A 21,086-nucleotide genomic window follows, 5' to 3' on the forward strand; every position below is an offset into this window, starting at 1 on the left:
AGGTGGAGTCAGGAAAACACTCCAAGGCTCATGGGCTAACCAACCGGCTATACACAATAATAAACAAGAGAGCCTGACTCAAACAAGGTGGATGATGAGGACTAACACATGGCACTCGTAGACACACACACACACACACACACACACACACACACACACACACACACAAATGGACAACTAAATTTAAAGCTAAAAAAATGTTTTTAGCCCTCCAAGAGGTACATCCCTAAAATAGGAACCACAAAGAGTATTATGGAAAGTGTCCTTTTGGTAAACATTACCCAACTACAACTAAAATATATCTTTTTTTCCCTATTCTTTGCTACCTGCTCTTAATGTCTCTGTGTAAAAGAGGGAGTTTTAAAATGATACAGAATATGACTTCCCTTTCTTACTAGCCAGCATCATAATCAATTGTTATGTGGGCCAAATCCCAGAGGTGAAGTCAGATGAGTGACCACAGGTTTTCAAAATACAAATGTTGGGATAAGTACTATAGTGATTTGACTAATATGCTAGTCAACTGGGGCTCAAGGGAAGACCAATCTACCCAGTCATCAATTAGGTTCCCTTCTTTCTTAATTGTTATCCTGTCCTTGTAAATATTGAATTTCTAAAGTCAGCACTTTGAGTCAGTTTTTATCCACTGTTTGGATCCAGATGAGATTTGCCACATTAGTTCCAAAATGAATTTCAGTTCTGGGTAGGCACTACTGCAGTCCTCTTGGCTTCATAGCACAAGAGACTGGGCAGAAAGTACAGTAATAAGAAAAATGCTTATAGCAGCCAATTCTCTTCTTTGTTAAAGTGATTCATTCTCTGTCTTGATGTCCATAGTCCACGTTGCCACCAAAGTACATAAGGATGTTTATGATCTATGCTGCAGTCTAAATTCAGGCTAATGTCCCTGGCCCATGCCACCACTGGGAGCCATATTGATGTGAGTGGCTTGTACCATAATGGAGTTCATTATCCATACTGCCTTTGAGGGCCTTATCCAGGTTCAACAGCAACGGGTGCCACGTTTGTGGTCTATTCTGTTACGAAAAACCATGAGAAAGTCCAGGATCTGAGTTCCAGATGATTGTAAAGAGCAAAAAGGCTTCTTTGGCAATGATGTTGGTGACTACAGATGCACAGTTGAGAAACAGAGGCATGGAAGGTTATTGTGACAACCTCTACTCCTCCAAGCAGTGCCCCAAAGGTAATAGCTTAAAAGGGAGAGCATCAAAGAGAATTCTTAAAATTTGCGATGATGCTGAAGTGTGACTCTCTACATTTGATGGCTTCTAGCATGGGTGCAGGTGGAGAAGCACCGATTTTCATTAGGGGGCTAACCACTGGGAATTTAACCATCCTCCAGTACATAGATAAACAACACAAGCTTAGGGTTTATGCCCAGAGCTGACCAGTGCCACACACTTGTCTGTACCCAGATCCTGCTGTGAGAAAGCTGGTCTCCCAGGAGTGCTGACACACCTGAGACCACAGGTGAGACCACCAATTCTGCTCATATTCCCAGCCCAAGAGGAACCGGCCTGGAGCCCTCAGGACACAAGAACTGAGGAGCAGTCTGGGACAGAATACTTTTGGTTCCTATCTGTGCCCTGAGCAGACCCTGTGCCACAGCTCTCTCTACCCAGAAGCCCCTGGAGGGGGGAGCTGGTCTCCCAGTAGTGCTGACACACAGGCTTACAGGAGGGTAAAGCCACTGTCAGAGACAGCAAGACCAGCTAATACCACAGATAAGCAGATGGCAAGAGGCAAGGACAAGAACCTAAGCCACAGAACATAAGGCCACATGGCATCATCAGAACAGTTCCTCCCACCACAGCAAGCCCTGGATAACCCAACACAATGAAAGCAAATTTTGGTTTAAAATCACAGCTCATGATGATGTTAGAGGAATTTAAGAAGGACATAAAGAAATGCAGGACAACACAGGTAAACAGATAGAAGCCCTTAAACAGGAAACACAAAAAATCAATCAAAGAGGTGAAGGAATTGACCAAAACCATCCAGTATCTAAAAGTGGAAATAGGAACTATAAAGAAATCACAAAGTGAGACAACCAAGGAAATGAGAAAACCTATGAAAGAGATCATGAGTCCTAGACCCAAGCATTACCAACAGAATAGAAGAGATAAAAGAGAATGCAGGAGATACCATACGAACCTTGACAAAATCATCAAAGAAAATGCAAAATGCAAAAAGCTCCTAACCCTCAGCCATTGCAGTACATTGAGCTCCATAGAGACAGCGCCGGGGCAAGCGAGAGCCGGACGGGCACTGGGCGACTCTGTGCCTCGCGGAGGAAAATCAACTAAACATGGGCAAAGGAGATCCTAAGAAGCCGAGAGGCAAAATGTCCTCATATGCATTCTTTGTGCAAACCTGCCGGGAGGAGCACAAGAAGAAGCACCCGGATGCTTCTGTCAACTTCTCAGAGTTCTCCAAGAAGTGCTCAGAGAGGTGGAAGACCATGTCTGCTAAAGAAAAGGGGAAATTTGAAGATATGGCAAAGGCTGACAAGGCTCGTTATGAAAGAGAAATGAAAACCTACATCCCCCCCAAAGGGGAGACCAAAAAGAAGTTCAAGGACCCCAATGCCCCCAAGAGGCCTCCTTCGGCCTTCTTCTTGTTCTGTTCTGAGTACCGCCCAAAAATCAAAGGCGAGCATCCTGGCTTATCCATTGGTGATGTTGCGAAGAAACTAGGAGAGATGTGGAACAACACTGCTGCGGATGATAAGCAGCCCTATGAAAAGAAGGCCGCCAAGCTGAAGGAGAAGTATGAGAAGGATATTGCTGCCTACAGAGCTAAAGGAAAACCTGATGCAGCGAAAAAGGGGGTGGTCAAGGCTGAGAAGAGCAAGAAAAAGAAGGAAGAGGAAGACGACGAGGAGGATGAAGAGGATGAGGAAGAGGAGGAAGAGGAGGAAGAGGAAGATGAAGAAGAAGATGATGATGATGAATAAGTTGGTTCTAGCGCAGTTTTTTTTCTTGTCTATAAAGCATTTAACCCCCCTGTACACAACTCACTCCTTTTAAAGAAAAAAATCTGTGTAAGATTTGTTTTTAAACTGTACAGTGTCTTTTTTTGTATAGTTAACACACTACCGAATGTGTCTTTAGCTAGCCCTGTCCTGGTGGTATTTTCAATAGCCACTAACCTTGCCTGGTACAGTCTGGGGGTTGTAAATTGGCATGGAAATTAAAGCAGGTTCTTGTTGGTGCACAGCACAAATTAGTTATATATGGGGACAGTAGTTTGGTTTTTGGTTTCTTTTTTTTGTTTTTGTTTTTTTTTTTTCCTTTTGGTTTTTTTTCCATCTTCAGTTGTCTCTGATGCAGCTTATATGAAGGTAATTGTTGTTCTGTTAACTGAATACCACTCTGTAATTGCAAAAAAATGGCGGCTGTTTTGTTGACATTCTGAATGCTTCTAAGTAAATACAATTTTTTTTATTAAAAAAAAAAAGCTCCTAACCCAAAATATCCAGGAAGTCCATGACACAATGAGAAGATCAAACCTAAGGATCATAAGAATAAAAGAAATAGATTTCCAACTTAAAGGGACAATAAATATATTCAATAAAATTATAGAAGAAAACTTCCCTAACCTAAAGAAAGAGATGACCATAAATATGCAAGAATCCTACAGAACTGAAAATAAATTGGCCTGGAAAAGAAATTCCTCCTGTCACATAATAGTCAAAAGACCAAATGCACAAAACAAAGAATCTTAAAAGCAGAAAGGGGAAAAGGTCAAGTAACATATAAAGATAGACCTATCGGAATTACACCAGACTTCTCACCAGAGACTATAAAAGCCAGAAGATCCTGGACAGATGTCATACAGACCCTAAGAGAACACAAATGCCAGCCCAGGCTACTATATCCATCAAAACTCTCAATTATGATAGCTGGAGAAACCAAGATATTTCATGACAAAACCAAATTTACACAATATCTTTCCAAAAATCCAACCCTACAAAGGATAATCGATAGGAAAATCCAAGGAGAGGAAACTACACCTTAGAAAAAGTAAGAAAGAAATCTTCTTGCAACAAACTCAAAAGAACATAACCACAAAATATAATCCCACCTCTAACAACAAAAATATAAGGAAAAAATAATCATTGGTCGCTAATATCTCTCACCACCAATGAACTCAATTCCCCAATACAAAGTCTTAGACTAACAGATTGGATATGTAAAGATGACCCAGCATTTTGCTGCACACAGGGAACAAACCTCAGGGAAAAAGACAGACACTACCTCAGAGTAAAAGGCTGGGACAATTTTACCAAGCAAATGGTCCCAAGAAAAAAGCTGAAGTAGCCATCCTAATATCAAATAAAATCGACTTTCAACTAAAAGTTATCAAATAAGTAAGGAAAATTCATATTCATCAAAGGAAAAATCCACCAAGATAAACTCTCAATCCTGAACATCTAAGCTCCAAATGCAAGGGCACCTACATTCATCAAAGAAACCTTACTGAAAATCAAAGCACACATTGCACCTCACACAATAATAGTAGGAGACTTCAACACCCCACTCTCATCAATGGACAGATCATGAAAACACAAACCAAACAGAGACACAGAAAAACTAACAGAAGTTATGACCAAATGGATTTAACAGATATCTATAGAACATTTCATCCTAAAATAAAAGAATCTACATTCTTCTCAGCACCACATGGTACCTTATCTAGAATTGACCAAATAATCAGTCACAAAACAGGTCTCATCAGATAAAAGAAGATTGAAATAATCCCATGCATCCTATCAGATCACCACAGACTAAGGCTGGTCTTCAATAACAACAAAAACAAGAGAAAGCCCATATACACATGGAAGTTGAACAATGTTCTACTCAATGATAACTTGGCCAAGGAAGAAATAAAGAAAGAAATTAAAGACTTCTTAGAATTTAATGAAAATGAAGGCAGAACATACCCAAAGTTATGGGATAAAATGAAAGCAGTGCTAAGAGAAAAACTCATAGCTTGGAGTGCCTCCAAAAGGAAACTGGAGAGCAGCCTGGCAGCACACCTGAAGGCTCTAGAAAAAAAGAAGCAAACACACCCAAGAGGAGTACATGGCAGGATATAATCAAACTCAGAGCTGAAATCAGCCAAGTAAAAATGAAAAGAACTATACAAAGAATCAACAAAACCAGGAGCTGGTTCTTTGAGAAAATCAGTAAGATAGATAAACTTTAGCCAGACTAACCAGAGGGCACAGAGAGTGTATCCAAACTGACAAAATCAGAAATGAAAAGAGAGACATAACAACAGAAACTGAGGAAATTCAAAAAATCAACAGATCCTACTAGAAAGGACTATATTCAACAAAACTGGAAAATTTGGCAGAAATGGACAATTTTCTAGACAGATACAAGGTAACCAAGTTAAATCAGGATCAGATAAACCATCTAAACAGTTCCATCAACCCTAAATAAATAGAAGCAGCCAGTAAAAGTCCCCCCCCCAAAAAAAGAAAAGGCCAGGACCACATGGATTAGTGAAGAATTCTATCAGATCTTCATAGAAGACCTAGTACCAATACTGTCCAAACTATTCTACAAAATAGAAACAGAACAGACACTACTGAATTCCTTCTATGAAGCAACAATTAGGCTTATAATTGAAACCAAAAAAAAAAAAAGACCCAACAAGGAAAGAGGACTTCAGACCAATTTCCCTTATGAATATCAACGCAAAAATACTCAATAAAATTCTAGCAAACTGAATCCAAGAACACATCAAAACGATCATCCATCATGATCAAGTAGGCTTCTTCCCAGGGATGCACGAATGTTCAATATATGGAAATCCATCAATGTAATCCACTATGTAAACAAACTCAAAGAAAAAACAAAACAAATGATCATCTCATTAGATGCTGAGAAAGCATTTGACAAAATTCATCACCCCTTCATTATAAACGTCTTGGAAAGATCAGGAATTCAAGGTCGATATCTAAACATAGTAAAAGCCATATAAAACAACCAGTAGCCAACATTAAACTAAATGAAGAGAAACTTGAAGCAATCCCACTAAAATCTGGGACAAGACAAGGTTGCCCACTCTCTCCCTACCTATTAAATATAGTACTAGCCAGAGCAGTCAGACAACAAACAGAGGTCAAAGGGATACAAATTCGAAGGCAAGAAGTCAAAATATCACTGTTTGCAGATGGTATGATAGTATACTTAAGTGACCCTAAAAGTTTCACCAGAGAACATCTAAGCCTGATAAAGAACTTCAGCAAAGTGGCTGGGTATAAAATTAACTCAAACAAATCAGTAGCCTTCCTCTACTCAAAGTACAAACGGTCTGAGAAAGATATTAGGGAAGTGACGCCCTTCACAATAGACACGAATTACATAAAAAACCTCAGTGTGACTTTAACAAAGCAAGTGAAAGATCTGTATGACAAGAACTTCAAGTCTCTGAGGAAAGAAATTGAAGATCTCAGAAGATGGAAAGATCTCCCATGCTAATGGATTGGCAGGATTAATATAGTAAAATCGGCCATTTTGCCAGAAGCAATCTATAGATTCAATGCAATCCCCATCAAAATTCCAATCCAATTCTTCATAGAGTTAGAAAGAGCAATGTGCAAATTCATTTGGAATAACAAAACCCAGGATAGAGAAAACTATTCTCAACAATAAAAGCACTTCTGGGGGAATCACCATCCCTGACCTCAAGCAGTATTACAGAGCAATAGTGATAAAAACTGTATGGTATTGGTACAGAGGCAGGAAGATAGATCAGTGGAATAAAATTGAAAACCCAGAAATGAACCCACACACCTATGGTCACTTGATCTTTGACAAAGGAGCCAAAACCATCCAATGGAAAAAAGATAGCATTTTCAACAAATGCTGCTGGTTCAACTGGAGGTCAGCATGTAGAAGAATGCAAATTGAACCATTCTTACTTTTTTTTTTCCAGAGCTGGGGACCGAACCCAGGGCCTTGCGCCCACTAGGCAAGCGCTCTACCACTGAGCTAAATCCCCAACCAAATTGAACCATTCTTATCTCCCTGTACAACGCTTAAGTCCAAGTGTATCGAGGACCTCCACATCAAACCAGATACTCTCAAACTAATAGAAGAAAAAGTGGGGAAGAGCCCTGAACACATGGGCACTGGGGAAAATTTCCTGAACAAAACACCCATGGCTTATGCTCAAAGATCAAGAATGGACAAATGGGACCTCATAAAACTGCAAAGTTTTGTAAGGCAAATGACACTGTCATTAGGACAAAATGGCAACCAACAGATTAGGAAAAGATCTTTACCAATCCTACATCTGATAGAGGGCTAATATCCAAAATATACAAAGAACTCTAAAAGTTAGACTCCAAGGAGCCAAATAAGCCTATTGAAAATGGGGTACAGAGCTAAACAAAAAATTCTCAGCTGAGGAATATTGAATGGTTGAGAAGCACCTAAAGAAATGCTCAAAATCCTTAGTCATCAGGGAAATGCTAATCAAAACAACCCTGAGAGTCCACCTCACACCAGTCAGAATGGCTAAGTTAAAAAAAACTCAGACAACAGACACAGGCGAGGTTGTGGAGAAAGACGAACACTACTACATTGTTCGTGGGATTGCAAACTGGTACAGTCACTCTGAAAATTAGTCTGGAGGTTCCTCAGAAAATCAGACTTCTACTACCTGAGGACCCAGCTATACCTCTCCTGGGCATATACCCAAAAGATGCTCCAACATACAACAAAGACTCATGCTCCACTATGTTCATAGCAGCCTTATTTATAATAGCCAGAAGCTGAAAGAACCCAGATGCCCTTCAACAGAGGAATGGATACAGAAAATGTGGTATGTCTACACAATGGTGTACTACTCAGTTATCAATAACAATGAATTCACGAAATACATAGGCAAATGGATTGAACTAGAAAATATCATCCTGAATGAGGTAACCCAATCACAGAAAAACACATGGTATGCACTAACTGATTTGTGGATATTAGCCCAAAAGCTCAAATCCCAAGATACAATACTCAGACCACAGGAAGTTCAAGAAGAAGGATGACCAAAGTGTGGATGCTTCACTCCTTCTTAAAAGGGGGAACAAAAATTTTGATAGGAGGCGATATGGAGGCAGAGTTTGGAGCAGCAACTGAAGGAACAGCCATGCAGTCTGCCCCACATGTGCCCCATATAAATACAGTGACCAAGACTAGATAAGATGGATGAAACTAAGAAGGGAATGCTGACAGGAACAGGATATAGATCTCTCCTGAGAGACAGAGCCAGAACATGTCAAATACAGAGGCGAATGCTATCAGCAAACCACTGAACTGAGAATGGAACAGCTGTTGGAGAAAGGATTGAAAGAGCTGAAGGGGCTCGCAACCCCATGAAAACAACAATACCAACCAACCAGAGCTCCCAGGGACTAAACCACTACCCAAAGACTATACGAAGACAGGCCCATGGCTCCAGCTGCATATGTAGCAGAGGCTGGCCTTGTTTGGCACCAATGGGAGGAGAATCCCTTGGTCCTCACAAGGCTGCCCCACCCCACCCCCCGCCATTGTAGGGGAATGTCAGTACAGGGAGGGGTACTTGTGGAGGGGAAACACCCTCATAGAAGAAAGGAGAGGGGCACGGGAGAGGCGACTTATGGATGGGAAACCGGGAAAGGGAATAACATTTGAAATGTAAATAAAAAATATGCAATAAAAATGAAATGGTAAGGCATATTCCAACATTAAATGTTGGAAATATGTAATCTCATTTTTTATTTTGATTTTACAGGGTATTATGGCTAAGAGAGTACGTTTAGTCTCACAAGAGACTGAACTTTGGACTTTTATTTTATTTTATTTTATTTTTTATTAACTTGAGTATTTCTTATATACATTTCGAGTGTTATTCCCTTTCCCGATTTCTGGGCAAACATCCCCCTCCCCCCTCCCCTTTCTTATTGGTCTTCCCCTCCCCAACCTCCCCGCATTGCCGCCCTCCCCCCAACAATCTAGTTCACTGGGGGTTCAGTCTTAGCAGGACCCAGGGCTTCCCCTTCCACTGGTGCTCTTACTAGGATATTCATTGCTACCTATGAGGTCAGAGTCCAGGGTCAGTCCATGTATAGTTTTTAGATAGTGGCTTAGTCCCTGAAAGCTCTGGTTGCTTGGCATTGTTGTTCATAAGGGGTCTCGAGCCCCTTCAAGCTCTTCCAGTTCTTTCTCTGATTCCTTCAACGGGGGTCCTATTCTCAGTTCAGTGGTTTGCTGCTGGCATTCGCCTCTGTATTTGCTGTATTCTGGCTGTGTCTCTCAGGAGCGATCTACATCCGGCTCCTGTCGGTCTGCACTTCTTTGCTTCATCCATCTTGTCTAATTGGGTGGCTGTATATGTATGGGCCACATGTGGGGCAGGCTCTGAATGGGTGTTCCTTCTGTGTCTGTTTTAATCTTTGCCTCTCTATTCCCTGCCAAGGGTATTCTTGTTCCCCTTTTAAAGAAGGAGTGAAGCATTCACATTTTGATCATCCGTCTTGAGTTTCATTTGTTCTAGGCATCTAGGGTAATTCAAGCATTTGGGCTAATAGCCACTTATCAATGAGTGCATACCATGTATGTTTTTCTGTGATTGGGTTACCTCACTCAGGATGATATTTTCCAGTTCCAACCATTTGCCTACGAATTTCATAAAGTCATTGTTTTTGATAGCTGAGTAATATTCCATTGTGTAGATGTACCACATTTTCTGTATCCATTCCTCTGTTGAAGGGCATCTGGGTTCTTTCCAGCTTCTGGCTATTATAAATAAGGCTGCGATGAACATAGTGGAGCACGTGTATTTTTTAATATGTTGGGGCATCTTTTGGGTATATACCCAAGAGAGGTATAGATGGATCCTCAGGCAGTTCAATGTCCAATTTTCTGAGGAACCTCCAGACTGATTTCCAGAATGGTTGTACCAGTCTGCAATCCCACCAACAATGGAGGAGTGTTCTTCTTTCTCCACATCCTCGCCAGCATTTGCTGTCACCTGAGTTTTTGATCTTAGCCATTTTCACTGGTGTGAGGTGAAATCTCAGGGTTGTTTTGATTTGCATTTCCCTTATGCCTAAAGATGTTGAACATTTCTTTAGGTATTTCTCAGCCATTCCGCATTCCTCAGCTGTGAATTGTCTGTTTAGCTCTGAACTCCATTTTTTGATAGGGTTATTGTCTCCCTGCAGTCTAACTTCTTGAGTTCTTTGTATATTTTGGATATAAGGCCTCTATCTGATGTAGGATTGGTAAAGATCTTTTCCCAATCTGTTGGTTGCCGTTTTGTCCTAACCACAGTGTCCTTTGCCTTACAGAAGCTTTGCAGTTTCATGAGATCCCATTTGTCGATTCTTGATCTTAGAGCATAAGCCATTGGTGTTTTGTTCAGGAAATTTTTTCCAGTGCCCATGTGTTCCAGATGCTTCCCTAGTTTTTCTTCTATTAGTTTGAGTGTATCTGGTTTGATGTGGAGGTCCTTGATCCACTTGGACTTAAGCTTTGTACAGGGTGATAAGCATGGATCGATCTGCATTCTTCTACATGTTGCCCTCCAGTTGAACCAGCACCATTTGCTGAAAATGCTATCTTTTTTCCATTGGATGGTTTTGGCTCCTTTGTCAAAAATCAAGTGACCATAGGTGTGTGGGTTCATTTCTGGGTCTTCAATTCTGTTCCATTGGTCTATCTGTCTGTCTCTGTACCAATACCATACAGTTTTTATCACTATTGCTCTGTAATACTGCTTGAGTTCAGGGATAGTGATTCCCCCTGAAGTCCTTTTATTGTTGAGGATAGCTTTAGCTATCCTGGGTTTTTTGTTATTCCAGATGAATTTGCAAATTGTTCTGTCTAACTCTTTGAAGAATTGGATTGGTATTTTGATAGGGATTGCATTGAATCTGTAGATCGCTTTTGGTAAAATGGCCATTTTTACTATATTAATCCTGCCAATCCATGAGCATGGGAGATCTTTCCATCTTCTGAGGTCTTCTTCAATTTCTTTCCTCAGTGTCTTGAAGTTCTTATTGTACAGATCTTTTACTTGCTTGGTTAAACTCACACCGAGGTACTTTATATTATTTGGGTCTATTATGAAGGGTGTCGTTTCCCTAATTTCTTTCTCGGCTTGTTTCTCTTTTGTGTAGAGGAAGGCTACTGATTTATTTGAGCTAATTTTATACCCAGCCACTTTGCTGAAGTTGTTTATCAGCTTTAGTAGTTCTCTGGTGGAACTTTTGGGATCACTTAAATATACTATCATATCATCTGCAAATAGTGATATTTTGACTTCTTCTTTTCCTATCTGTAGCCACTTGACCTCCTTTTGTTGTCTGATTGCTCTGGCTAGAACTTCAAGAACTATATTGAATAAGTACAGAGAGAGTGGGCAGCCTTGTCTAGTCCCTGATTTTAGTGGGATTGCTTCAAGTTTCTCTCCATTTAGTTTAATGTTAGCAACTGGTTTACTGTATATGGCTTTTACTATGTTTAGGTATGGGCCTTGAATTCCTATTCTTTTTTTTTTTCCCGGAGCTGGGGACCGAACCCAGGGCCTTGCGCTTCCTAGGTAAGCGCTCTACCACTGAGCTAAATCCCCAGCCCCTTGAATTCCTATTCTTTCCAGGACTTTTATCATGAAGGGGTGTTGAATTTTGTCAAATGCTTTCTCAGCATCTAATGAAATGATCATGTGGTTTTGTTCTTCAGTTTGTTTATATAATAGATCACGTTGATGGTTTTCCATAAATTAAACCATCCCTGCATGCCTGGGATGAAGCCTACTTGATCATGGTGGATGATTGTTTTGATGTGCTCTCGGATTCGGGTTGCCAGAATTTTATTGAGTATTTTTGCGTCGATATTCATAAGGGAAATTGGTCTGAAGTTCTCTTTCTTTGTTGGGTCTTTGTGTGGTTTAGGTATAAGAGTAATTGTGGCTTCATAGAAGGAATTCGGTAGTGATCCATCTGTTTCAATTTTGTGGAATAGTTTGGATAATATTGGTACGAGGTCTTCTATGAAGGTCTGATAGAATTCTGCACTAAACCCATCTGGACCTGGGCTCTTTTTGGTTGGGAGACCTTTAATGACTGCTTCTATTTCCTTAGGAGTTATGGGGTTGTTTAACTGGTTTATCTGTTCCTGATTTAACTTCGATACCTGGTATCTGTCTAGGAAATTGTCCATTTCCTGAAGATTTTCAAGTTTTGTTGAATATAGGTTTTGATAGTAAGATCTGATGATTTGTTGAATTTCCTCTGAATCTGTAGTTATGTCTCCCTTTTCATTTCTGATTTTGTTAATTTGGACACACTCTCTGTGTCCTCTCGTTAGTCTGGCTAAGGGTTTATCTATCTTGTTGATTTTCTCAAAGAACCAACTTTTGGTTCTGTTGATTCTTTCTATGGTCCTTTTTGTTTCTACTTGGTTGATTTCAGCTCTGAGTTTGATTATTTCCTGCCTTCTATTCCTCCTGGGTGTATTTGCTTCTTTTTGTTCTAGAGCTGTTAGGTGTGCTGTCAAGCTGCTGACATATGCTCTTTCCTGTTTCTTTCTGCAGGCACACAGCGCTATGAGTTTTCCTCTTAGCACAGCTTTCATTGTGTCCCATAAGTTTGGGTATGTTGTACCTTCATTTTCATTAAATTCTAAAAAGTTTTTAATTTCTTTCTTTATTTCTTCCTTGACCAGGTTATCATTGAGTAGAGCATTGTTCAATTTCCACGTATATGTGGACATTCTTCCCTTATTGTTATTGAAGACCAGTTTTAGGCCGTGGTGGTCCGATAGCACGCATGGGATTATTTCTATCTTTCTGTACCTGTTGAGGCCCGTTTTTGACCAATTATATGGTCAATTTTGGAGAAAGTACCATGAGGAGCTGAGAAGAAGGTATATCCTTTTGCTTTAGGGTAGAATGTTCTATAAATATCCGTTAAGTCCATTTGGCTCATGACTTCTCTTAGTCTGTCTACGTCTCTGTTTAATTTCTGTTTCCATGATCTGTCCATTGATGAGAGTGGTGTGTTGAAATCTCCCACTATTATTGTGTGAGGTGCAATGTGTGTTTTGAGCTTTAGTAAGGTTTCTTTTACGTATGTAGGTGCCCTTGTATTTGGGGCATAGATATTTAGGATTGAGAGTTCATGTTGGTGGATTTTTCCTTTGATGAATATGAAGTGTCCTTCCTTATCTTTTTTGATGAATTTTAGTTGAAAATTGATTTTATTTGATATTAGAATGGCTACTCCAGCTTGCTTCTTCTGACCATTTGCTTGGAAAGTTGTTTTCCAGCCTTTCACTCTGAGGTAGTGTCTGTCTTTGTCTCTGAGGTGTGTTTCCTGTAGGCAGCAGAATGCAGGGTCCTCATTGCGTATCCAGTTTGTTAATCTATATCTTTTTATTGGGGAGTTGATGGGATTGCCATTGATGTTGAGAGATGTTAAGGAATAGTGATTATTGCTTCCTATTATATTCATATTTGGATGTGAGGTTATGTTTGTGTGCTTTTCTTCTCTTTGTTTTGGTGCCAAGTTGATTAGTTTTTTGTTTCTTCTAGGGTATAGCTTGCCTCCTTATGTTGGGCTTTACCATTTATTATCCTTTGTAGTGCTGGATTTGTAGAAAGATATTGTGTAAATTTGGTTTTGTCATGGAATATCTTGGTTTCTCCATCTATGTTAATTGAGAGTTTTGCAGGATACAGTAACCTGGGCTGGCATTTGTGTTCTCTTAGGGTCTGTATGACATCAGTCCAGGATCTTCTGGCCTTCATAGTTTCTGGCGAGAAGTCTGGTGTGATTCTGATAGGTCTGCCTTTATATGTTACTTGACCTTTTTCCCTTACTGCTTTTAATATTCTTTCTTTATTTTGTGCGTTTGGTGTTTTGACAATTATGTGACGGGAGGTGTTTCTTTTCTGGTCCAATCTATTTGGAGTTCTGTATGCTTCTTGTATGTCTATGGGTATCTCTTTTTTTAGGTTAGGGAAGTTTTTTTCTATGATTTTGTTGAAGATATTTACTGGTCCTTTGAGCTGGGAGTCTTCACTCTCTTCTATACCTATTGTCCTTAGGTTTGATCTTCTCATTGAGTCCTGGATTTCCTGTATGTTTTGGACCAGTAGCTTTTTCTGCTTTACATTATCTTTGACAGTTGAGTCAATGATTTCTATGGAATCTTCTGCTCCTGAGATTCTCTCTTCCATCTCTTGTATTCTGTTGGTGAAGCTTGTATCTACAGCTCCTTGTCTCTTCTTTTGGTTTTCTATATCCAGGGTTGTTTCCATGTGTTCTTTCTTGATTGCTTCTATTTCCATTTTTAATTCCTTCAACTGTTTGATTGTGTTTTCCTGGAATTCTTTCAGGGATTTTTGCGATTCCTCTCTGTAGGCTTCTACTTGTTCTCTAAGGGAGTTCTTCACGTCTTTCTTGAAGTCCTCCAGCATCATGATAAAATATGATTTTGAAACAAGATCTTGCTTTTCTGGTGTGTTTGGATATTCCGTGTTTGCTTTGGTGGGAGAATTGGGCTCCGATGATGCCATGTAGTCTTGTTTTCTGTTGCTTGGGTTCCTGCGCTTGCCTCTCGCCATCAGATTATCTCTAGTGTTACTTTGTTCTGCTATTTCTGACAGTGGCTAGACTGTCCTATAAGCCTGTGTGTCAGGAGTGCTGTAGACCTGTTTTCCTGTTTTCTTTCAGCCAGTTATGGGGACAGAGTGTTCTGCTTTTGGGCGTGTGGTTTTTCCTATCTACAGGTCTTCAGCTGTTCCTGTGGGCCTGTGTCTGGAGTTCACCAGGCAGCTCACTTGCAGCAGAAAAGTTGGTCTTACCTGTGGTCCCGAGGCTCAAGTTTGCTCGTGGGGTGTTTTCCTCTGGCGTCAGAGATGTGTGCAGAGTGCAGTCTCTTCTGGTTTCCCAGGCGTGTCTGCCTCTCTGTAGGTTTAGCTCTCTCTGCCACGGGATTTGGGTGCAGAGAACTGTTTATCCGGTCTGTCCTTTCAGTTTCAGGCGGTGTCTCAGGCAGGGGTCCTGCCTCTCCTGGGCCCTGCCCCACGGGAACCAGAGGCCGTATACAGTTTCCTCTTGGGCCAGGGATGTGGGCAGGGCTGGGCAGTGTTGGTGGTCTCTTCCACTCTGCAGCCCACCTGGAGTGCCCACCTGACCAGGCGGTGAGGTCTCTCTCCCACGGGGTCTGGGAGCAGAGAGCTGCTGCGGGCCGGGATCCGTGGGTTTGGGACTCCCAGTAAACACAGGAAGTGCCGGTCCTAGAGGAATTTTGCCTCTGTGTGTCCTGAGTTCACCAGGCAGGTCTCTTGCAGCAGAAAAGTTGGTCTTACCTGTGGTCCCGAGGCTCAAGTTTGCTCGTAGGGTGCTGCCTACGAGCTCTCTGCGGTGGCAGCAACCAGGAAGATCTGCCAACTTTGGACTTTTAAACAAACATTGTTGAGACTGTGATAGAGTTATGGGGCTGTTTGAAGTTAGACCGAATGCATTTCTGCATTATGATATGGCCACAAGTCTATGGGTTCAGGGTGTGAAATGCAGTGGCTTGATTAAGAATGGCCCCGACAATCCAGATTTGAAAGCTTAGTCATCAGGTAGTCAATTGAGGAATTCTGTGTTGATAAATAAGGGGGAACCTATTAAGGAAGAGATCCTAATATCAGCCTCCAGGTCTCCAAATGTCCACATATATGCATGCGCAAGTACATTCACACACTGTAAACATGTATGTGCACATGTTCAAAACACAGAGACATATATAAAGAAAATGCCTCTAATTGTCCTTAGGAAGCCATGTCATTATCCCACTTAATAGATTGCAAAATGATGAATTAAGAATTTCTTACCCAAGTCACATAGCAAACCCATGACGCAACCAAGACTGAAACCAATACAACTTGTTCCCATAGTTAGCACTGAGAACAAACTGGTACTGTCTTTCCAGACAGCCCAGGTCTAATTATGCACATCTAATTGACAAGAAATTAATGCTCAGTACCTGAAGTACAACAGCCCCTCAAGAAAAGTAGAAAATAAATCCAAAATCTCTGTTTATTTTTTTAACTGAGTGATCCAAAGTCTTCCTATCAAAACGGTCATATAGTTTGGGACTGTAGGTTTGCAAAGCCTTTTGCAGTTCTGCATCTTGACTACATAGGTGCCTCATGGTCAGCTTCTTAGCCTTTGAGCATTTCATCACAATTTGGCAGATGAACTTGTCTTTTCTCATGTTTTATATCTAAGCATTTCTAAAGACTTGGGAAAAGAATATTATATAGAACAAATAGCGCTAGAACGTTTCTTTCTTCACCTTCTTACTTTCCCCGTCTCCCTTTCTAGCCTTACAGGAAATTCATTGGCAATTATCACAGGAAAAGCAATCATTCAGCCAGCACTATCTAACAAATCGCCTTGAAGCTATTTTAGAAGTGACAGATGAGTGTAAGGTCCTGGAAGGCTCATGTTCTTTCCTTCCTTAATTGCTGCTTTTCTAAAAGCATGAGGCAAACAATATTGAGATGGCAGAAACTGTGCGTGTGCATATTAAATAGCACAGCTGAAACCTGATTTGCTCAGTATTAATGAAGAGATGGTAATGTAACCCAGCATCTGTAAATAGTCCAAGAAGACATCTGTGGATTACTGAGAGCAATATTCATATTTTATAACCCTTATAACAGCAGAAGTACTCTAAGTCCATCTTAACAACTGGAGTTTAAGTCTTCTAATGTACACAAAGCACCAGAAAGAAGCAAAACATTAGTTCTTCCTGTTTGAATATTTTAAAGACACTAAATCAGATAGGTCTCCAGATTCTCATCTCACTGCTATGTGCCGAGATAAGACTTTCAGCATAACAGGACTAGATGGCTATGGGTAAAAATATGAGGGTGAGTTTTGTCATTAGGCAGTTCACCATTCTCCTCTACCCCGCCTTCATCTTCCTCTGATCAAATGGCCAACAGATAAAAGACTTTTATTGTGACTTCCAATATAGACCGGATTCCTTTTTACTTATTCCCTGTACTTCCTGCTCACTGCCCACTCCTCGTTATCTCCTCCCACAACCCATCCTTTCTGAGTGGGTAAAGGCCCCCGTGGTTATCCCTTCATGCTGGTACTTCAAGTCTCTATGAGGCTAGACACATCCTTTCCCACTGAGGCCAGACAAGCTATTCCTGTAGGGAATTAACCCACAGTCAGGTAACAGCTTTTAGATAGCCCCCACTCCAGTTGTTTAGGACCCACATTAAGACCAAACTGCACATCTGCTACATATGTGCAGGGAGGCCTAGGTTCAGCCCATGTATGCTCTTTGGTTGGTGGTTCAGTCTCTGAGAGCCCCAAGGATCCAGCTTAGTTGACTCTCTTGGTCTTCCTGAAGAGTTCCTATCTTCTTTGGGGCCTGCAATTCTTCCTCCTATTCTTCCACAAGAGTCCCCAAGCTCCATTCATTGTTTGGCTGTGGGTATCTACATCTGTCTGAGTCACCTGCTAGATAGAGCCTCTCAGAGGATAGCCATGCTGGAGTCCTATTTGAAAGCATGAGAGACTATCATTAAGAGTGTAAGAGATTGGTGCTTGACTGTAGGATAGGCCTATTGTTGGTTGGCCTTTCCCTCAGTCTCTGCTCCATACCCCTCCCTGCATTTTTTGTAGACAGGATAAATTTTGGGTTGAAAGTTTTGTGGATAGGCTGGTATCCCTACCCCTCCATTGGGGTTCCTGCCTGGCTACAGGAGGTGGCCTCTTCAGGTTCAATATCCCCATTGTGAGTCACAGCTAAGCATACTACTGTTGATTCGTGGGTCCCTCTCCTATCGCAGGTGTCTGTCTCTTCTTTTATTGTCCAGTATCATTTTGGTTATCCTGGTTTTTTTTTTTTTTTTTACTTTTCCATATGAAGCTGAGAATTGCTCTTTCAATTACAGACCAGATTCTTACTCTATGTCTCCTTCTCTATATTCTCCACCCTATAAGGAACCTGAATTCCACTTCCCTTGAGTGTCAGGTAGGAACCACGTCACACCTGGCAATCTCACTCTTGGGAATAGGTGTAATGGCAGCAAAAACACAAATGAACAAAACTAGAAAAAAATCAGACTATGGAAACCATTCTTTTCAGTTTACCCGTAAAAGAGATGCTTCCTCAAGTTTGAAACATTCCATGCTGAAGCTAGAAAAGATACAGAAAAACTGAAATAATTAGTACCTCATGGAATATTATGGAATATTGGTCATAATACCAAACAGCTGAAACAAAGCATAAATGGCCATTTATAAGGTAATACTTGAACAAATGATAGTATATTATTCTTTTCAGTACAACCTAGATATTTTAAAAGTAATATTAATCCCTGTGTATTGAGTATAAAATATGATCACAGAAATGAAAAAATAGGATTATGCATTTAAATGTCTAGCATAATAGTATCTTGTAAAAATTTGAAAGTAAAATGAAATTACAAAATGACATGATCATGTTCGCATACTCAATAGTACAGAGATTTCTACTAATCTTGAGATATAATTAGGATGATTATCAGTAATAATTATTACCCCATGCCTAAATACAAGAAATAGATATAGAAAAATACAAATACTTACAGTTGCAGTGTCAAGTGGACCCATTGTATGTGCACAATGATTAGTCTGTGATAAAATATGAACAATACACAAAATTAACAGCCATTATTTTCAGTTTTGTTCAAAGTGGCCTAAAAAGAAAATGTAAACATGATTGCTGCTGATGGTACTGATGAGAGAGCAAACTCATTGAAATAATGTTCCAGTAGTAGCAGGACTTTTATGTTTCGCTTTTTTATGGCTTTATTCTCTCTCTCTCTCTCTCTCTCTCTCTCTCTCTCTCTCTCTCTCTCTCCCTCTCTCTCTCTCTCCCTCTCTCTTTCACACACACACACACACACACACACACACACATGCACACACACACTCACATGCAATAATGTCACAGGACTACTGCCAAGAAATGTCACCAATCTTTCGACCATGTGGTTCCCTGGGATCGAACTCAAGCCTTCCTGTTTGACAGCGAGCACTTTTTCCCACCAAGCCTTGGGACCCAAGTAAAACTTTTGAATAAATAATATTGTAGAATTGTTTGAATTTGGCAGTGTGAGATATCTTTAATGTACACACAATTTCACCATAATTTTTCATGGAAAAAAAGCAAAAGTCATTAAGAATTTGTTTTAATTACTAACTATAATTGCCCCTAAAATCATGTCTTATGAGTAGAAGGTATTGTAGGTACAGTTAAGATTTAGGGAACTGTTATGTCTCGGGGCATGTTTCTTTGACTGTCAAAATATCCTCCATATACAGAAAAAAAAGAAGTAACTAAAGAACAATTTTGCTTCCTACAAACAAATGGGAACATAAGCTATTTTGATTTGTTCTTACAACTTTTCAATGTTTTCCAAATTATCTACAAGTGACATATTTTGATAATCATGAGGAAAAGAGCATACAGAATTACCAGAGGAGGGACAAGGAAAACACAATACAGTAGTGTAAGGACAATTAAGTAGAAAAAGTTAAAACTATCTTCAACTCAATAATTCTATTTTATCTTCATTCAAATGTATATATAAAAGTAGTCATGGCGGCATTACTATAATGCAGAAGTTTTCATTAATAATGCTCAATAATATACTGTAGTAAAAGGTCAGTTACATAAATACCAACATACCTGAACAATACTTAAAAGAATAAAATATGTTTTAATGACATAGAATAATATCCATAATACATGTCTGAAAAAATTATTTATGGAATTATGTTGGTATAATTCTGTTCCTTGTGTGTGTATACACATAAACACGTGTGTATAGAAATTTCTTTCTTCTTCTCCTTCTCCTTCTTCCTTTTTTGCTCTAGAGACAGGGTTTCTCTGTGTAGCCTTGGCTGTCCTGGAACTCTCCTTGTAGACCAGGTGGGCCTATAACTCACAGAGATCCATCTCCTTATGCTTCCAGAGTACTGGAATTAAAGGCATGCACCACCACCACCACTGGCTGAAATTCTCGAAATATAGAAACTAAGGCTTAATAGTGGTTGCTTTCATACAGGGGATGAGGAAAATGTACTTAACTTTTACCTTACATTTTTGCATGTTTCTTGAGGTTTTCTTTTCAAATCATAACATGTATCATCTTATGAAAAAGCTTTTTTATGAATGAGGCAATTTATTAACCCAGAATCCTTTGTCCTAATGCTTCTTGTTGGCAGCTGCCACCTGTCCAGCAATCCTGTCCAGATCTCTCTGTCCCTGAGGAGTTAGCTTGCAGTCCCTGAGGAGTTAGCTTGCGGCCCCTATCTTGGTCCTTTTCCACCATTTTCAACCCCTCCAGGGCTTGGAGGACCCAGCGGGCCACACTCTTAGAGCCTCTGCTGAAGTGACTGGGCCTAACACCGTTTCTCTGCTGTCCTCCATAGATCTTGGTCATGGAACCAACCACTGCACCACCACGGAGGTACAGGTGCCGTGCTGTGGAAGCAGCTCGTGTGTAGAACCAGTTCTCATCATATGGGGCAAGCTCTTTATGTTTGGCCAGCTTGACTGTGTCCACCCATTCGGGGACTTTCAGCTTCCCAGACTTTTTGAGGAAGGCTGCAAGAGCTCTGATGAACTGCTGGTTAATGTCTTCTACAGTAACTCCAGGCATCATGCGGCCTCCATGCTGCCAGTCAGGGGAAAGGGCATGAAAAAGTTTTTAATCCAATGTAAATACTTGATCAGAGAATGGATGGATTACAGTGTGTCTATACAAGAGAAATTTAAATAACAGTAACTAAACAAAGCCATCCTTGTGGTCATAAGTAAAGTTTACCAAATAGTGAGCAAAGGTTTTTCAAGAAAGATCAATACAGTATGGATTTATGTCCGCCAAGATCTGAAAGCTTCATGAAAACCAAGCCACACTATGTACAGATACATACATGAATAAGATCAAAGAGACAACCATCACTCCAATCTTGGGGTAATAGCCAGTTCTGGAAAGGC

The 21,086-nt window shown here is 40.4% G+C and overlaps 1 protein-coding gene and 1 pseudogene across 1 annotated transcript; one reads left to right on the top strand and one right to left on the bottom strand.

Moving 5' to 3' along the window:
* Positions 1-2,230: 2,230 nt before the first annotated feature.
* Positions 2,231-3,082, top strand: Hmgb1l2 (high mobility group box 1 like 2). The gene has a single exon (XM_087601012.1). It carries the CDS (start codon positions 2,330-2,332, stop codon positions 2,975-2,977), a length of 648 nt encoding a protein of 215 aa, XP_087457138.1. The 5' UTR covers positions 2,231-2,329; the 3' UTR covers positions 2,978-3,082.
* A 17,209-nt stretch (positions 3,083-20,291) lies between these two features.
* Rps19-ps13 (ribosomal protein S19, pseudogene 13) lies at positions 20,292-20,748 on the bottom strand (annotated as a pseudogene).
* Positions 20,749-21,086: the final 338 nt, after the last annotated feature.

Source organism: Rattus norvegicus, chromosome X (genome assembly GCF_021556685.1).
Source record: "Rattus norvegicus strain SHRSP/BbbUtx chromosome X, alternate assembly SHRSP_T2T, whole genome shotgun sequence".
Lineage (NCBI taxonomy): Eukaryota > Metazoa > Chordata > Mammalia > Rodentia > Muridae > Rattus > Rattus norvegicus.